Below are 15910 nucleotides of genomic sequence, written 5' to 3'. Positions count from 1 at the left end.
TGAAGATATGATACATATTGAGGCTGAAGCGCTACTTCATGTTGTTTGCTATAATTGCTAATGTCTTGGAGGCTCCACTCTTCCTCTCTCCTCCCTCTGTTACCTTCTTTTGACTTGTTTCCTCGTTTCTTGATTCGATAATTAATGCGAGGGGGGGGGACGAGTCTCCGTGGGGCGCCGCCCTAATCTCTGTCCAATCAACGCACAACCCGCTGGAAGAATCCTGCACCGCTTGCCGCTCCCTTCGGATCCAATCAGGGAGGGAAGACACAAAGACGGTATCAATTATGAAGATTGTTCCAAAATGTGTGAAAATTTGCTTTTTAAAGTTGGCTAAAAGTTAAAATATAAACACGACAGGTGCAGCATACATGTACCCCAATTTCTGAGAAAATCTATAAACTATAAATAAATAGCACTTAAATAAACACTGTTGAGCCCAGTACAAGCTCATACCGCTTACATTTCTTTTTTTATTTGCAGTAAGTGGACATCTGCTGTAAATCTGCTGTGACCATGAGGTCAGAGTGCAGAGTTTGCGGTGTGTTGGTTTTTTTCCTTCTTCTTCTTCTTCTTATTATTATTATTATTATTATGATTATTATCATTAGTAGTAGTATGATTATTATTATTATTATTATTATTATTGTAGTTGTTGTTATTGTTATTATTATTGTTAGTGTTATTGTTATTGTTATTATTATCATCATTATTGTTATTATTGTTGTTGTTCTTGTTATCATGAATATTATTGTTGTTGTTGCATATTACACATTTTTACTACGACCCATACCAAAGCTCTGACGTCCAGAAAGGAACAGTGATGATGATGATGATGATGCTGAAGGTTATATGTAAGTTTATGATTGTGCGTCTGTATGAGACACCTAGCTTTCAATATATCTTCAAGAGGCACAAATAAAAAATATGTTTAAATCAAACCCTGCGCTCAGGGTTTTTATTTTTGAACAGGCAGTAACTGGGCTCCTTTCTCTCCTCAAGGACCCTTGACAGATCCAAGATGGCGGCGTCCATACGGGTGTGTTGTGCCCTCCGCATCGTTATCGGAGGTAAAACTACTCCTCTTTCTCATCTTTTCTGTGCCTTTTAACGAATAAAACACTATTTTTATGCTGTTATACTGGGAGCTGTTTTCAGAAAAGTAACGTTTCGGTTTTGCGGGGTCCGGATAACTGACAGCGTCTAAACTGACCGGGTCCGAAATATAACCGATGGTGCTAGATATGGCTAAAATAACACAAAGTTACCTAAAGTCAGGCTTTTGCAACAGAAAATAACAGATGCTAACATTAATCAACGAGACAGTTGAATGTAAATGATCTCAAAACAACCCTGAAATGTTGAATGAAGATGAAGGACGTGCCCTCCCAACCTGCTAACTATCACCTCAATGGTAGCAGTTTAGTAATAATGTCCACACACAGTCTGTGTTCCCTGTGTTTATGTCCCATCTATCATCGTGGCACGACAACCCCAGCAGTCATTAGTGTGCTCATCCCACCAGACTGCCGGGGGTGGAAATCAAAACTTAATGTGGTCGATTGAAGTGCCGGCCTCTCTTTCCTGCAGCCATGCATTCATGCCTCTGTTTGTTAAGAGACCGGGATCGATACACCTGATCAGATTAACGACTGTACTTTGCTGGCAGTTGTTTAAATTCTCCTCCACATGCCGCGTCCTTGTGCAGAAATTACGCTTGCGAGATCTAACATCCGACAAAAGCCGCTTGAGAGGAGAGGCCATTTCCTTTCAAGCCGAACATGAGTGTTGAATCTTTTACCTTCTTCCATCCTCGCTCCTCTGGCCGTCCGTCCCTCAGGCACAGCGCCGCTCCGCGCCCTCGGAGGAGGTCACGTGATGCCGCTGGCGGGTCGGACCTGTGCCGTCTCTCTGCAAGGAAACGCATGGCTTCCTCTAAACCCCGGTTCAGCGTGGCAGCAGACCAGACACGGGAGTTTCTTCAACAAGTGTGAGTGTGAACAGAGCTGTGCGAGCAAGAAGGTCCCTGCTTCAATTCCAACAGGGGTTATCTTTCTTTGGAGTCTTCATATAAGAATAAGAACAGCTTTATTTATCCCGACGGAAATTGTTGTGCCAGAGTTTTAAGTAAAACATAACAATAATAGATAATAGTAGGAAATTGTATAAACAGTATAAAAAAAGGGGGGGAGAATAAGAAAGTAACCAGTCAAGGCTATAAAGTGTCTTAAATTCCTTAACCGAATTGTTATTAAAAGCAAGAAGAATATTGTGTGTGTGTTGGGTTGCTCCGGATTTCCTCAGCCCAAAAACACGCAGGAGGTTCATCGGTGACCCTGAATTGTTCAAATGGATGGATGAGAGGATGAATGGTTGTACGTCTCTATATGTGTCCCTGTGATTGGTCCAGGGTGAACCCCGCCTCTGGGGTTCACCCAGTGACAGCTGGGCTGGGTTCCAGCCCGCTTGCGTCCCTGACTGCAGGATAAGTGGTGCACATAACAACCGGGTGAATGTTTATTCAGTACACATTTCATCGACCGCATTGAACATCTTCCCGACCCGATGTTTGTCCAGTGACGGCCGAGCAGCTGTGGAAAGGCGTGCTGGCCGAGTCCGGCGCCGGCGCCAGGAAGGGGCGAGGGAAGAGAACCAAACGCAAGCTGAGGCGAGACCTGAATCGGGGCCAGAACATCGGAGAGGGTGAGGGGTCACGGGACCGTTTCTCCTCTCGCTCCGGTGTTTTCGCGACGCCTCTTTCCTCACTGGCTTCCCTCCCGGATGTCCAGGCCGGGGTGGTTTCCTGTGGCCCGGCCTCAACGCGCCGGTGCTGAAGGCGGGAGCGGTGCAGAACATGAGCCGCAGAGGCGAGGCTGAGCAGCAGGAGGTGCACGCTGAGCTAGGTACGCACAAACACACACACACACACACATACACACACACACACAAATGCAATCTAAAAGACAGCGGTCGGCCTCTTGACGCGTCAAAACACCAATTGTGCACGAAGCCGCCGGCAGAACCATTTCAAAATTGCAGAGAAGCAGCGGGCGCGAGCTCTTTTGAGAAGCCATGGCAACGACGGCGCCATCGGCGAGACAGAGGCTGCCAGCGTGTCTCCGCCGAGATCTCATTTGCTAGCAACAATTACACAGTTAATTTGACAATGACTAATGGCGCGTTTGATATTTATCACACCGTCTGGCCGGGCCTGGACCCGCCGCTCTCCTGCAGTGCGTCAGAGGGACGAGTGGGAGAAGAGGAGGAAGATGAAGGTGAAGAGGGAGAGAGGCTGGACCGGCAACTCCTGGGGCGGCATCAGTCTCGGCGCCCCCGATCCCGGACCCAACGGAGGTAAGTCGCACCGCCGTGCTCCCGGTTTAACCGTCTACAGCGGAAACCGGCAGCTCCCACGGAGGGTTATTCATTTCAGAGAAAATCACATTTATCTTCTTCTTTTTTTACGTTTTTTTTATTGCGACGCAGATGGTTGTCTCGCGGTGCTACGGCACGCGGCGCCAACAGCGCCCTCTAGTGGCCAGAAATGGAAGCGCACACAGTAATTTGCTGTTTAACAAAATTTATTCTCCGTATCATGCTCACATCATGACTCCGGCATGGAGTGAAATATTGCATTATGGCCCGTCTCAGCAGTCCGCTAAGACCTTCCCCGCCATCCAATCAGCTTCTCATTTCCACATTCCCGCCGAAACGCCGCCGCCGGTTCCCTGTTCCCAACCCCTAATTACACACCCAGGCCTCGGCCTTCTGCTGTCTGGATGGAGTTAAGCCCGTTTACCTCAGACCGCTCCCCCCTCTGATACCTCCACGGCATTGTTCCGCCGCTAACAAGCTCTTGCGCACACACACGCACACACACACACACACACACATCCTCTCGTCTCTCACACGCCCTGCAATTGCACCCAAAAACAGACGCGGCCTGGTGAGAGTGATTCACGGGGAGCCATGAAACCGCTTCCCCCGTCAGGTTCAGATTCTCCTCAACGTCGGCTGAGGTGTGTGTGTATATGAGTATTTGTGCGTGTCTGTATGCACGTCTGTGTGTGTGTGTGTGTTTTCTCCTCAGGGCTCCTTTTGTTTAACGTTAATTGGCTTTGCAGGGAGGCGGCAGCTGCCAGGGGGAGTCACATCCTTCGGCGTTTGCCGACCATAAAGACGCGTCGACTTGTCGCGTCGCAGTGAGGGACTCTGAGTGTTGGTTATGCTCAGTGGAGCCGGATTTAATCTGTTTGTCGGAGGCGCGCGTGTGTGTGTGTGTGTGTGTTTGACTAACCAAATTCCCTGTGTCTTTTGGCAGAAACCTATGAGGACTTTGATTCCCGCGTCATCGAGGTGAGTCCCTCGCTTCCCGTCGCCGATGAAACAAACCCAGAGCCGCTAATTCGTTCACCGAGCCGATGACGGCGGCGCGTGAAACGACCGAGTTGTCGTCTCCCAGATCAGAAAAAAGATTTAAAAAAAAAAACAAGGCAAATTTTTTTTCTGATCTCGTGATGTCACAAGTCCAGATCAAAAAAAAGCAGAGGTTGAAATCTAAAACCTCATTGACGGATGGATTGGACGCGTCTGAGCCGAGCCGGAGGTCATAGGGGGGCAGTGTTGCACCATAAGCTTAATTTAAACCGGTGAAAGGAACGGAGACGAAGAAGAAGACAAGGTAGAACCAGGAATTCTCCGCCGCCGCCTCCTTCTTAGAACGTGCATCATCACCAGCTCCTCCGCCGCCATGTTTGTCGTCGTCTTGAATGGAACTCTACGCCGCCCTCCAGTGGACGTGTTTGGTCGTGGGCTTTGACCGCGTTAGAGACGGGTCTTGCTGTTTACATCGCCGGAGAACATTCACCGTGAACGCCTGCAGCCCGGTTAAAAGCCGATCACTCACCAATATCCCAATATCGATGCGATTGATCTGATAAGTGTGCTCCCCGTCAGCAAACATCCACGATTAATCTGTTACGGATCAATATCTGTTGACGAACCGCATCTTCAACTTAGTTCCTGAAGTTTCTCGACCCGATTTCAGTCTTGACGTTGATGCGGGTTTATTCCCCCGACCGTTAGAGGGCGGCGACGAGCACGCCGGGATCTGCTGCAGCATCCCGATGGTGCGCCCGGGTTCCAGCTAAGGGCTCCTCTGAGGATTTTACAGATTAGATAATGCTTGGAGTGCATGTGTTAAATGGGCTCCATATGGAAAAAAGTAAGGGTCGTGTGCGTGTGTGTGTGTGTGTGTGTGTGTGTGTGTGTGTGTGTGAGCGAGAGAAATGAGAAATTCTTGCACAGACGGATCCACTTCATTTAGATTCACTTCAATGCTGTATTTTACCCTCATTCAATTAGCGCTAATGGACCCTGCTAAGCTAATGGGGGTTACACCACAAGATCACACACACACACACACACACACACTTGTCCAGATACTTTTTTCTTTCTTAGAGGACAAGCCTGAACTGCCTCCGGTAGACGGCCTCTCTGCTGCGGCTCAAACCCGTCCTGTTCGGATGTGTGTGACACTCACCCTGACATATTTGGGCGCTTGTGTGTGTGTGTGTGTGTTGTGGTGTTTGACAAACACACACCGGTAGTATTTGCGACGCATTGCTAGTCTTCCCTGGGCTGCTAGCCAGCATAAATTAGAGTGATGTCAGAGAAACTGGGCTCCCCCACCCTGAACCCCCCACTGATGGGCATTTTTCTTGATGGTGCCAACTCCCCTCTGTACATACACCGCGGGAATGGGTGTGTGTGTGTGTGTGTGTGTGTGTGTGTGTGAGGGAGAGCACTCGTGCGCGTCGCACACATAAATTCCAGCCTAATGAAATCAAAAGGGCTTACTGGAATAAAAGGCCTGCCTCCCAAGGACGATGACACCAGCATGCCATTAGTGGATTCATTCAACAGGGAGGAGGAGGAGTGTGTGTGTGTGTGTGTGTGTGTGTGAGTCAAGAAGCCACAAAAAAGATGGCGGGACCAGAAGAAGAAGGTGAACCGCAGCCCCAGACGGATGCGGCGCCCTTAGATAATAAGCCGGTCATAAACCCAAAGTGAAATGACGGGGTTCCTCCAGAGGGGAGACGATGATGAAGATCTGACCGGGTGTCTGAAGCGGCGTGATCCTGACGCTTCCTCAGACCTCTGAAGATCATCGTGGGGGGGGAACGTGAGGTCTGGAGCGTGGTTTCCTGGTGGAGAGAAGGAGTGTGTGTGTGTGTGAATGGAGAAAGCCATAAAGGAATGAGTGCAGGTGGAGGTGGGGGGCCGGAGTGACACGGAGAAGTGATGTTCATGGCTGATCTCCAGGTGCAGCAGCCTCTTGGACGAGACTCGGTGATTTCATTAACAGAGATGGAACCTCGTCGCCGTCAGAACGAGGGCTTCTTGTCCTCTTTCTTCTCTCTCATTGCGTCTGAAAAGTCAACAACCTTGAAAGTTTGTCTGGAAGGAAAGTCGTTGGCGGTGTGAAAACCAGTCCTGGTTGCTGGTTGGACGCCGCCTGTTGGTCCTTCAAGCTGATGCTCAAGAAGTTTCTCCAGAGATGAAACTGGATTTCAATTCAAAGTAGCGAGAAAAGCAAGTGATGGAGATTCGGCTTCTTCTTCTTCTTCAGGCTCCATCTAAGCCTCTCCTCTTCCAGTCCATCCATAAACCTCCTGTCTGGTCTTCCTCTAGAAGACCTCCTGACTCTTTGGACCTCCAACCTCAGCATCCTTCTACCCAGATCTTCACGACAACCTCCTCTGTCCACGTCCAGACCGTCTCAGTCTGGCTTTTAATCTGCGGAACATCTACCACGTGCTGTCCTTCTGATGGACTCCTTCCTCATCCTCTCCTCATTCCCAAAGAAGAACCTCCACATCTTCATCCCTGCCACCTCCGGCTCGGTATCTTCTCCTCGGTGTGTCTCCAACAAGGCTGCTCCCGTCTCCATCTTCTAGACCTTTCCTCTCCACTGACACTTCTTCATCTCCGCTTCATGTAGCCTCACCGTTCCTCTTGGGTTCCTCTCATTCACACACTTGCTGCAGCTAAACCCTCCCTCCTCCCGTCCACGACCGACCTCCACCTCTGGAGATGTTTCTCCAGCTCCCTGCTCTCACCGTACATCACAATGCAAACATCATCAGATCCCCGTCCCACCTCATCTCCCAGCCCGTCCGCCTCCGTCGCCAAGAAGAAGAAGCTCAGAGCTGCTCCCCGATGGATTCCGCACCTCCTCGCCGCCGATGTTCTTCTCCTCAGACAACCACAGCTCCTCCTGTCTACAGGAGGCATCTGGATCGGAGAATTAATTAACAGCGTTACCCGTGGGTGGTTCCCGGGTTCTGGAGGAGTCGGACGAAATCCGATTCGTCCCTTTCAGGGAAACAGAATCAGCAAAGAAAACTGCAGGAGTTGCATCTGGGAGCTTCTGGTGCAGACCTCTCTGTTGGGGGGTTTATGAGCGGCTGTAACTCAGGGTTCTTCCCGGCGAGGCCTCCATCGATCCCAGCGTTAGCGCGAAGCCGAATCAAGATGAACGTTTCTTTAATGGAGTCTCGGATTTTTAATTTTTTTTTTTTTTTTTTTTTTTTTTTTTTTCCTCCCCCCCTCTGATCTCCGAATCCCAACACAGCGGTTTCGATTAAAAACGGGGATCCGATCTCCGAATGCCGGAAACTCACATCCAGACGCTCCGCGCCCCCCTTTCTGCAGACTGAAGCCTGGTCTCAGGTCTCCGTCCGTCTGCGACGATCAACGCATGAAGCGCTTTTCGGACTGAGAGCTTCCAAGCTCCGGTTCGGTTCCAGGAAGTTGCCTCCTCCTCCTCCAGGGGAACCTTTTTAGATTTGCATTCCCGCGGGCTTGAGGGATCTGCGACGTGCACCTTCAGCTCCACGCTCAAAAGAAACCACCGAAGAAGAAGAATAAGAGGAAGACGACACGGAGGTGGAAGCTGCCACAGCGTTCCTGGAATAACAAACATGGGCTATCAGAGAGTCAGTGTTTGTATCTTCTCCCGAAGAACCCCGTTAGCCGTTAGCTAACACCATAGCAGGCCAGCAGAGCTCGGACATCTTCTCGGCACCATTTCTCATCGCTTCTTTGATCCAAGAAAACATCTGAGCGGCAGCCACATGGTGCACTACCAGATACAAGAAGAACCCGATGGTGGATGTGGCTCATGACTTCCACCAATCACCTATGAGTTCCTGTAGAAGCATAAAAACTCCCCGCCTGGGAGTTGGAGCCACCTGAAGGTCCCTGGTTGGACCTGGTCTACTTCCCGAGAAGGTCGCTAAAGAGGCTATTTCCAGTCGCGGCAGCGCTCGAGCTCGCCGCGGACGGTTATAGACCAGGAGCCGCTCGGCGACAGATTGAGGTGAAGCAGACGTGAGAGCGAGCGAGGAGCGTCATCCCACCGCCGTGCTGTCGTCCGTCCGCCGCAGACCGGCCCGAACCCCCCCATCTGCTCCGCCTCTTAACGTCCGACCCCCCCGAACCGCCGACGAAACGGGAAAAGCTCGGACGCCCACCTCCCACAGAAACCGCCGGGGCGAGACGAGCCACGCGGTGAGAATTAATAAGCCGGCGGAAAAAGTAAAATAGAATAAACAGCATCTCGGCGCCCATCTGGTCCGAACCTTCTCCGGAGGTTATTATTTTCAAGCATCGCCGGAACGCGGCATGGATGGATGGAGGGCTTTGTTGACGTTCTCCTGCACGACGGGCCAGGAAACCATTACAGTGGTTGGATATATACTGCTCAAAAAAATAAAGGGAACACTTGAACAACACAATGTAACTCCAAGTCAATCCCACTTGTGTGAAATCATAGTGTCCACTCAGGAAGCAACACAGATTCATTTTGACTTGTTTTAAGGACATTACATCAAAGTTGGAGCAGCCTGGAGTTTGTTTTTACACTTTGATTTTGAGTGCGATTCCTAATCCAGACCTCCATGGGTTGATACAATTGATTTCCATTGATCATTTTTGTGTGATTTTGTTGTCAGCACATTCAACTGTGTAAAGAGCAAAGTATTTCATAAGAATATTTCATTCATTTAGATCTAGGATGTGTTTTTTAAGTGTTCCCTTTATTTTTTTGAGCAGTGTATATATCTATATACGTATATACCTTTAAACACAGCGTCTAAGTCATACAAACTGATAAAGTCGGCCTTGAACTAAGTGTGTGTGTGTGTGTGTGCGTGTGTGTGTGGAAATGTGTCAAGTAAGTGAAAGTACTTAGCATGAAGGATCCAGCAAAGACGGCTCATAATGGATATGTGAAATTAGAGCAAGATGCTAATGCAAGATTATTTGCATGTTAATGAGGAAAGTGTGTGTGTGTGTGTGTGTGTGTGTGTGTGTGTGTGTGTGTGTGTGTGTGTGCGCGCGCGCCTAAAAAGCTAGATGAATATGATTTTTTTTTTTGTTCTGCAGTACATCCTCTAAAACTATAAACTATGTGTGTGTGTGTTTTGCTGCAAGGTTGTGTTTTCAGTGTTTGCTGCTTGCCTGACCCCAATCCCTCTGTTGTGGCCCCGCAGTCATATTATAAACCCTTTACCGTGTGTGTGTGTGTGTGTGTGTGTGTGTGTGTGTGTGTGTGTGTGTGTGTGTGTGTGTGTGTGTGTGCGTGCATATTGCATAACCGGTGCAGCCGCCGGCAGACCTTGACTTTGAAGTTTCCCCCAGCGGAAAATCAAGCGCCGCTCTGTCACTTGCAGAAGATGAGAAGGTGGCCGCCGAGGCCGCGGGCCCAGACGGCTCCCCAAAAAGATCTGCGAGGAGCGCGTGGACGCCAACCCGCCCGCCGGAAGGGGTCGAGGGAGGGGGACGGATCGCAGCTGCGACCAGAACATCGGACGCGAGGGGGGGGCGGAGGAAGACGCGTTCGGCTCCAACAATAGAAGCAAAGCGTTCCGACGTCGGGCCAGATGTTCTCCTGCAGGGGACGCCGATTCCGCTCGTCTTAGAGAGCGAAGGGGACTCTCGGGAGTTTTCGGAGAATCGGCGCGGTGGAACGGCTTACTCGTTGTGCTGCCTGACAGAAGCTGGTGCTAGTTAGGAGCTAGTTAGCTTAGCCCGCGTTGGGAAGAGACGGTCCGAACACATTACCCGTTGTGCTGCCTGACAGAAGCTGGCGCTAGTTAGAAGCTAGTTAGCTTAGCCCGCGTTGGGAAGAGACGGTCCGAACACATTACCCGTTGTGCTGCCTGACAGAAGCTGGCGCTAGTTAGGAGCTAGTTAGCTTAGCCCGCGTTGGGAAGAGACGGCCCGAACACATTACCCGTTGTGCTGCCTGACAGAAGCTGGCGCTAGTTAGGGGCTAGTTAGCTTAGCCCGCGTTGGGAAGAGACGGTCCGAACACATTACCCGTTTTGCTGCCTGACAGAAGCTGGTGCTAGCTAGAAGCTAGTTAGCTTAGCCCGCGGTGCGAAGAGACGGTCCGAACACATGCAGGAGGGTCATTGGAGCCCCTCAGATGGCCAGATGTTTGAGTGAGTGAGTGATGGTTGTATCTGTCCACGGGACAAGAGTGAGAGGGTGAATTGTTGCATGTGATGTGTTAAGAAGAGGGTGAATTTGTCTTTATATCAATTTCCCAACCACTTTGCTGCGGCACATTAGTGTGCCGTGAGAGATCATCAGGTGTGCCGTGGAAAAATGCCCATTTTTAACCTGATTGGTCCGAAAATTATTTATCCAACGCAAATAATGTGTCTTCCTATCTCTCCTATCTCTATCTCCGGCTTCCTCCTGCGCACTAAAACCGTCAGAGTCGTTTTCTTCGGTGTCGGAGTTGAACGGAGTCAGAATTTCCCGGTCATTTCATCGGTCCGATGTGACGAGGATATACGTTTTAGCGGCGTGAAGCTCGTTAGCGTCCCCAACCCCAAAAAGTCCATATATCAGCCGCATCGTTGTGTATGTGAAAAAAGTCGCGGCTTATCGTCCGGAAATTACACTACTTGTATCTGCGTAAACAAACCGGCAGCATTGTTGAAAACTACCAGGACAAGTGAGAAAGCAGTGAAAGCTTGATATACAGTTGCTGAACTCATCTCTAAATCCAAACAGCCACACACCGTAGCAAAACATTAATACTACCTCCCGGCAAAATCATTGTAGAAGAAATGCTCGGCTCTGGCGTTGATAAAGAAATAGCCCGAGTTCTTTCAAATAATACCATTTACAGATATATTTATGACATTTCTTCAGACATTGCAAAAAAGTGCTCTGGAAAAGTTGCACATCAGTGGGAAATTTGCATTGCAACTTGACAAATCTACAGATATTAGCTATATTAGATTTCACATTAAGTAAACTGAGACTACGGTTTTATTCTAATTTGTTAAAAAACGTTTTTGACATATTTATTTGGTGGTGTGCCGTGTGATTTTTCTAATGTAAAATATGTGCCGTGGCTCAAAAAAGGTTGGGAAACACTGGTCTATATGATGCAAAAGTAAGAGGGTGAATGGTTGCATGTCAATGACGGTGAATGAAAGGGTGAATCTTATTAAATGAAAAGTGGTGTCTGTATATGGTGAGAGGATGAATGTTTGTTTTTAAATTTAAATTGCGTGTGTCTTTATGAGGTGTTAGAGGGTGAATGCTTGCATGTCCACATCTGACATGTGAATGAGGGGGTGAATTTGTCTCCATGTGGCGTGGAAGTGGGAGGATGAATGGGTGTGTGTCTGAGGTGTTTGTAAGTGAACGTATAAAGTGACGCATGAATGAAAGGGTGAATGCTTGCATGTCTGATCTATGAATGGTTTTATCAGGAATGGGTGTGTGTGTCTTTTTAATGTGTTAGTGAGTGAATGGTTGCACGTGTGAACAAGAGTGAACGGCATCATTTTATGAAGTTTGAATGAGAAAGTGTATTGATCTGTATGGCGTGTAAGTGAATGCTTTTATATCTATATGTGAATGACAGGGTGAATAGTTGTTTTTGAATGATGTGCAAACAGTAAAAGGTTGTATGTATGTGATGTTTAAATGAAGAATAAGAATAAGAACAACTTTATTTATCCCAAAGGAAATTGTCGTGCCAGAGTTTCAAGTAAGACATAACAATAATAAATAATAGTAGGAAATTGGTGAATGGTGGTATCTCTTTGTATGCGGCCCTGTGATTGGCCGGTCCAGGGCGATCCCCGACTCACGCCCAATCACAGTTGGCAAAGGCTCCGGCGTCAACGCGACCCGCCTGCAGGAGAAGAAGTCCAGAATGAATGAATGAATGTTGAATAAGTGCAGTTGAGGGAAACCAGCCCTGGACGCAGGAGGCTTTGTCACTTGAGCGGCGTGAGCTGCAACACACACACACACACACACACACACACACACACACACACGCATGTGTTTTGTTTTTTTTTTTGTTTGTTTTTTAAATTCCCGAGCCTTTCCAAGTTTGTCGCGCAATCGCTATGGAAACGGCGGCGCACGGCAGCCGCCACAGAACACCCACGCAAAAGCAGACCTTAAAGAAACAATGGACGCTTGGCCTCCTGCAAGATGCCGGCGGTTATTTGTCTGTTTGTGTGTGTGTGTGTGTGTGTGTGTGTGTGTGTGTGTGTGTGTGCTGCTAGGGTGGAGGAGCAGAGAGGTTCATGGTGGACTGGAATAGAGCAGGAAGGTAGAGAAGAGGGTTAGATATGGGCAGATGATCTGCTGTGCCTCCTAAAAGGAATTGGAGAAGATGATGATCTCCTGATTTGGGCTGATAATGACCAAAAGTACCATCAGACTTTGATGGAGGTCCAGATCCAGGGATGACGGGTTCCTTCTGAAGTTTCTGGTTCCTTCTGCCACGTCACTGATTCACCACGTCTCTTTCCATCTCCTCTTTCGGTTCGCCTCCTCGCTGGAACCCTTTCTTCATCCTCTCAGTAAAAAAGGAGGCGAACCCTCTCTCCCTCTTTCTCACTCCATCCTGGTTCCACCAGCCTCTAAGGAACGGTGGATCTTCTCCCCACCTTGGTCCATCCTCTCCAGCGCTCCAACACCAAACCTTCTCACCCTGGAGCCGCTCTTTCCTCTACTTTCTGAGTTCTTTCTGCCTGTTTGGCGAGCCGCCGCTGCCCCCTGGTGTTTGAAACACACCGTAACAGGCTGTGCGTGTGCACGTGCATGCACGGGGGTGTGTGTGTGTGTGTGTGTGCAGCACACCCGCTGTTTAAAATAACCAGAATGTAAACACACACACACACACAGAGAGGCACTGTAACGATCAAATTTAACGCCGTGTGATTCAGTCACAAAGTCTTACTATTCCCCGCTCTTCGTCTGGCAGGTGAAGAGCGTGTTCAACATGACGGCCAAGGAGGGCAGGAAGAGGTCCATCAGCTGCCTGGTCGCCGTGGGAAACGGCAACGGCGCCGCGGGTCAGTCCTCGAGAGAGCTGTCGGCCCGGATCACGTCTCGGCCGCCGTCAGTCCTCGCCTGACGGCGGCAGGATCTGCGCTGCTCTCTCGGCGTCCGGAGCCAGCGGGAGGAGAAGCTCCTCCTGAACCGGCCAGAATATAGAGCTGCGTTTTTCTAAAATAAAAAAAAAAAAAATAATAAAAAAAACATAAGCGACGTGGGCGAGGAAGCTGAAGATCAGTTCCAGGAAGTAGCCTCTCGCGTTCCCACGACAACCATGTGACGTACCTTCAGCTAAAAAAACAAACCACTGGTGGTCCAACTTGGGGATTAGCAGAAGGTTGTAGGGTTGGTATCTTCTCCCTGCACCGTGAAGAACCGTGTTAGCTAGCTCCACACCTTCTCTGGTTCAAAGTTGTTCCTCTGCGAGTCCCGGAGAGCCTTCTGAGGCGTCGCAGGCCAGGAGAGCTTGACGTCTCCCCTGCTTCCTGGTTCCTCTGCTGGCCCGATGCTCGTAGAAACAGGCTTCTTCCCGAGGAGCCGCAGAAGGTTCCTCCAGGTGGTGGAAGGAGGTGTTTCCTCGCAGGTTGTCACCTTGGTCTTTCCATGAGAAGAATCTCAGGTGGTTGATCCGCTGTCCCCTCTGTCCTCCCGTATCTCCTCCTCCAGGCTTCGCGTTGGGCAAAGCTGCCGACAGGAACACGGCCCTCAGGAAGGTACGACCATCTCCTATATCTCCATCACTATATCCGTGATGCTATATCGATCGTGTGTGTGTGTGTGTGTGTGTGTGTGTGTGTGTCCTGCAGGCCAAGAATCGAGCCATCCACTACTTGTACTACATCGAAAGATACAACAACCACACCAGTGAGTGATACACTCTCCAGCTTTCTCCGGCTGGATGAGAGGGTGAATGTGTGTGTGACTTGAGAATGAGAGGGTGAATGTGTGTGTGACATGAAAATGAGAGGGCGAGTGTGTGTGTGACTTGAAAATAAGAGGGCGAATGTGTGTGTTACTCGAAAATAAGAGGGTGAATGTGTGTGTGACTTGAAAATAAGAGGGTGAATGTGTGATATGAAAAAAATGAGAGGGCGAGTGTGTATGTGACTTGAAAATAAGAGGGCGAATGTGTGTGTTACTCGAAAATAAGAGGGTGAATGTGTGTGTAACATGAAAAAGAGAAAATGAATGTGCGCGTGACTTGAAAATGAGAGGGTGAATGTGTGTGAGTGACACGTGAATGAGAGTGAATGCTTGTCTCTGTATGGAGCCCTGTGATTGGTCTGGGGCGAGCCCACCCCTCGGCCAACGACCGCCGTGATAGGCTCCCTGCCTTCAGGATCAGTTGTGTGCAGAATGAATGTTCAGCGCGTGCGTCCCTGTTGAATCCTCGCTCTCCTTCCGCCATAGTTTACCACGACATGGAGTCCAGGTTCAAACGGACGACGCTGCGCATGAAGAAACAAAACCAGGGTGCGTCCACGCGTTTGTGCGTTCACCTCCATGCTTAAAGTATAAGACGGTTACTCCAGTGTCACCGGGGTTCAGTTTTCCCTCCCCGTCGTCTGCAGGTTACGGCCTGCGCTGCCACCGCGCCGTCATCACGCTGTGTAAGCTCATCGGCGTGCGGGACATGTACTGCAAGGTGGAGGGCTCGGTCAACCTCCTCAACATCACCCGGGCGCTCTTCACCGGATTAGCCAATCAGGTAACGCCGCGCCCGCGACAGGAAACCGTTACCGTCCTCTCACCGTGACCCGAAAACCCGTTTCCCGTCTCCGCCGCCGCCGCAGGAGACGCACCAGACGCTGGCCGACAAGAAGCGCCTCCACGTGGTGGAGTTCCAGGCGGAGCGCGGCCCGCTGCCGACGGTGGCGGCGAGCCCCGCCGACGGGACGCGGGCAGAACCCGAGCCCGAGGACGAGATCCCAAACACCAGGCTGCACTGGGACGACGTGCGCGCCGCGCAGGGAACCAAGCGCTCCATCTGGGCCGGGGTCAAACGCACCATCTGGTAGAGGAGGCAGTGTGTGTGCAAGTGTGTGTGTGTGTGTGTATGTATGTATGTGTGTGTGTGGAATCGGTCGTTAGGCTGGCACTCTGGCAGGAGAAGCTTGGAACACATTGGACTTTTTATTTTGTAGATGTCTGCTTCCTGTTGGACGATAATCTACTTCCTGTTCCTGGCCGTAGAGTGTTTTCCATGTGCAAACTGAAATAAAGCTGCATCCACGCACTCCTGTGTGTGTGTGTGTGTGTGTGTGTGTGTGAGAGAGCGCGTGTGTGCTGCGTGGCTCCACCCCGTCACCAAGTTAATCCCAGGATTATTTAATCTCGAATCTGACTAAAACCTTGCTTTGAATTAAACCTGTGAAGCGCATCAGAGTGTGAGATCTCACATCCGCACACACGCACACACACACACACACACACACAGCACCGTTTACTTTTTTCAAAGTAATCTGGGATTATCCCGGGTTAGCGGTTGGGGATTATGTGATGAGATATGTTGATATGTGTT

At 49.8% G+C, this 15910-nt stretch overlaps 1 protein-coding gene across 1 annotated transcript; it reads left to right on the top strand.

Annotated features, from left to right (window-relative positions):
• Nucleotides 1-1019: 1019 nt before the first annotated feature.
• mrps5 (mitochondrial ribosomal protein S5) lies at nucleotides 1020-15768 on the top strand. Its single transcript, XM_086173532.1, has 12 exons — nucleotides 1020-1070; nucleotides 1841-1990; nucleotides 2578-2703; nucleotides 2790-2903; nucleotides 3235-3354; nucleotides 4322-4356; nucleotides 13316-13406; nucleotides 14056-14102; nucleotides 14196-14253; nucleotides 14800-14862; nucleotides 14961-15097; nucleotides 15183-15768. The coding sequence occupies exons 1-12, from the start codon at nucleotides 1022-1024 to the stop codon at nucleotides 15405-15407; spliced, it is 1215 nt and encodes a 404-aa protein (XP_086029658.1). The 5' UTR covers nucleotides 1020-1021; the 3' UTR covers nucleotides 15408-15768.
• The last annotated feature ends 142 nt before the right edge of the window (nucleotides 15769-15910 follow it).

The sequence above is a fragment of the Fistularia commersonii genome, chromosome 2, assembly GCF_037954325.1.
Source record: "Fistularia commersonii isolate RoL2024-O1a breed Wild chromosome 2, RoL_Fcom_v1.0, whole genome shotgun sequence".
NCBI lineage: Eukaryota > Metazoa > Chordata > Actinopteri > Syngnathiformes > Fistulariidae > Fistularia > Fistularia commersonii.
This window is presented reverse-complemented; position numbering and strand designations above follow the sequence as displayed.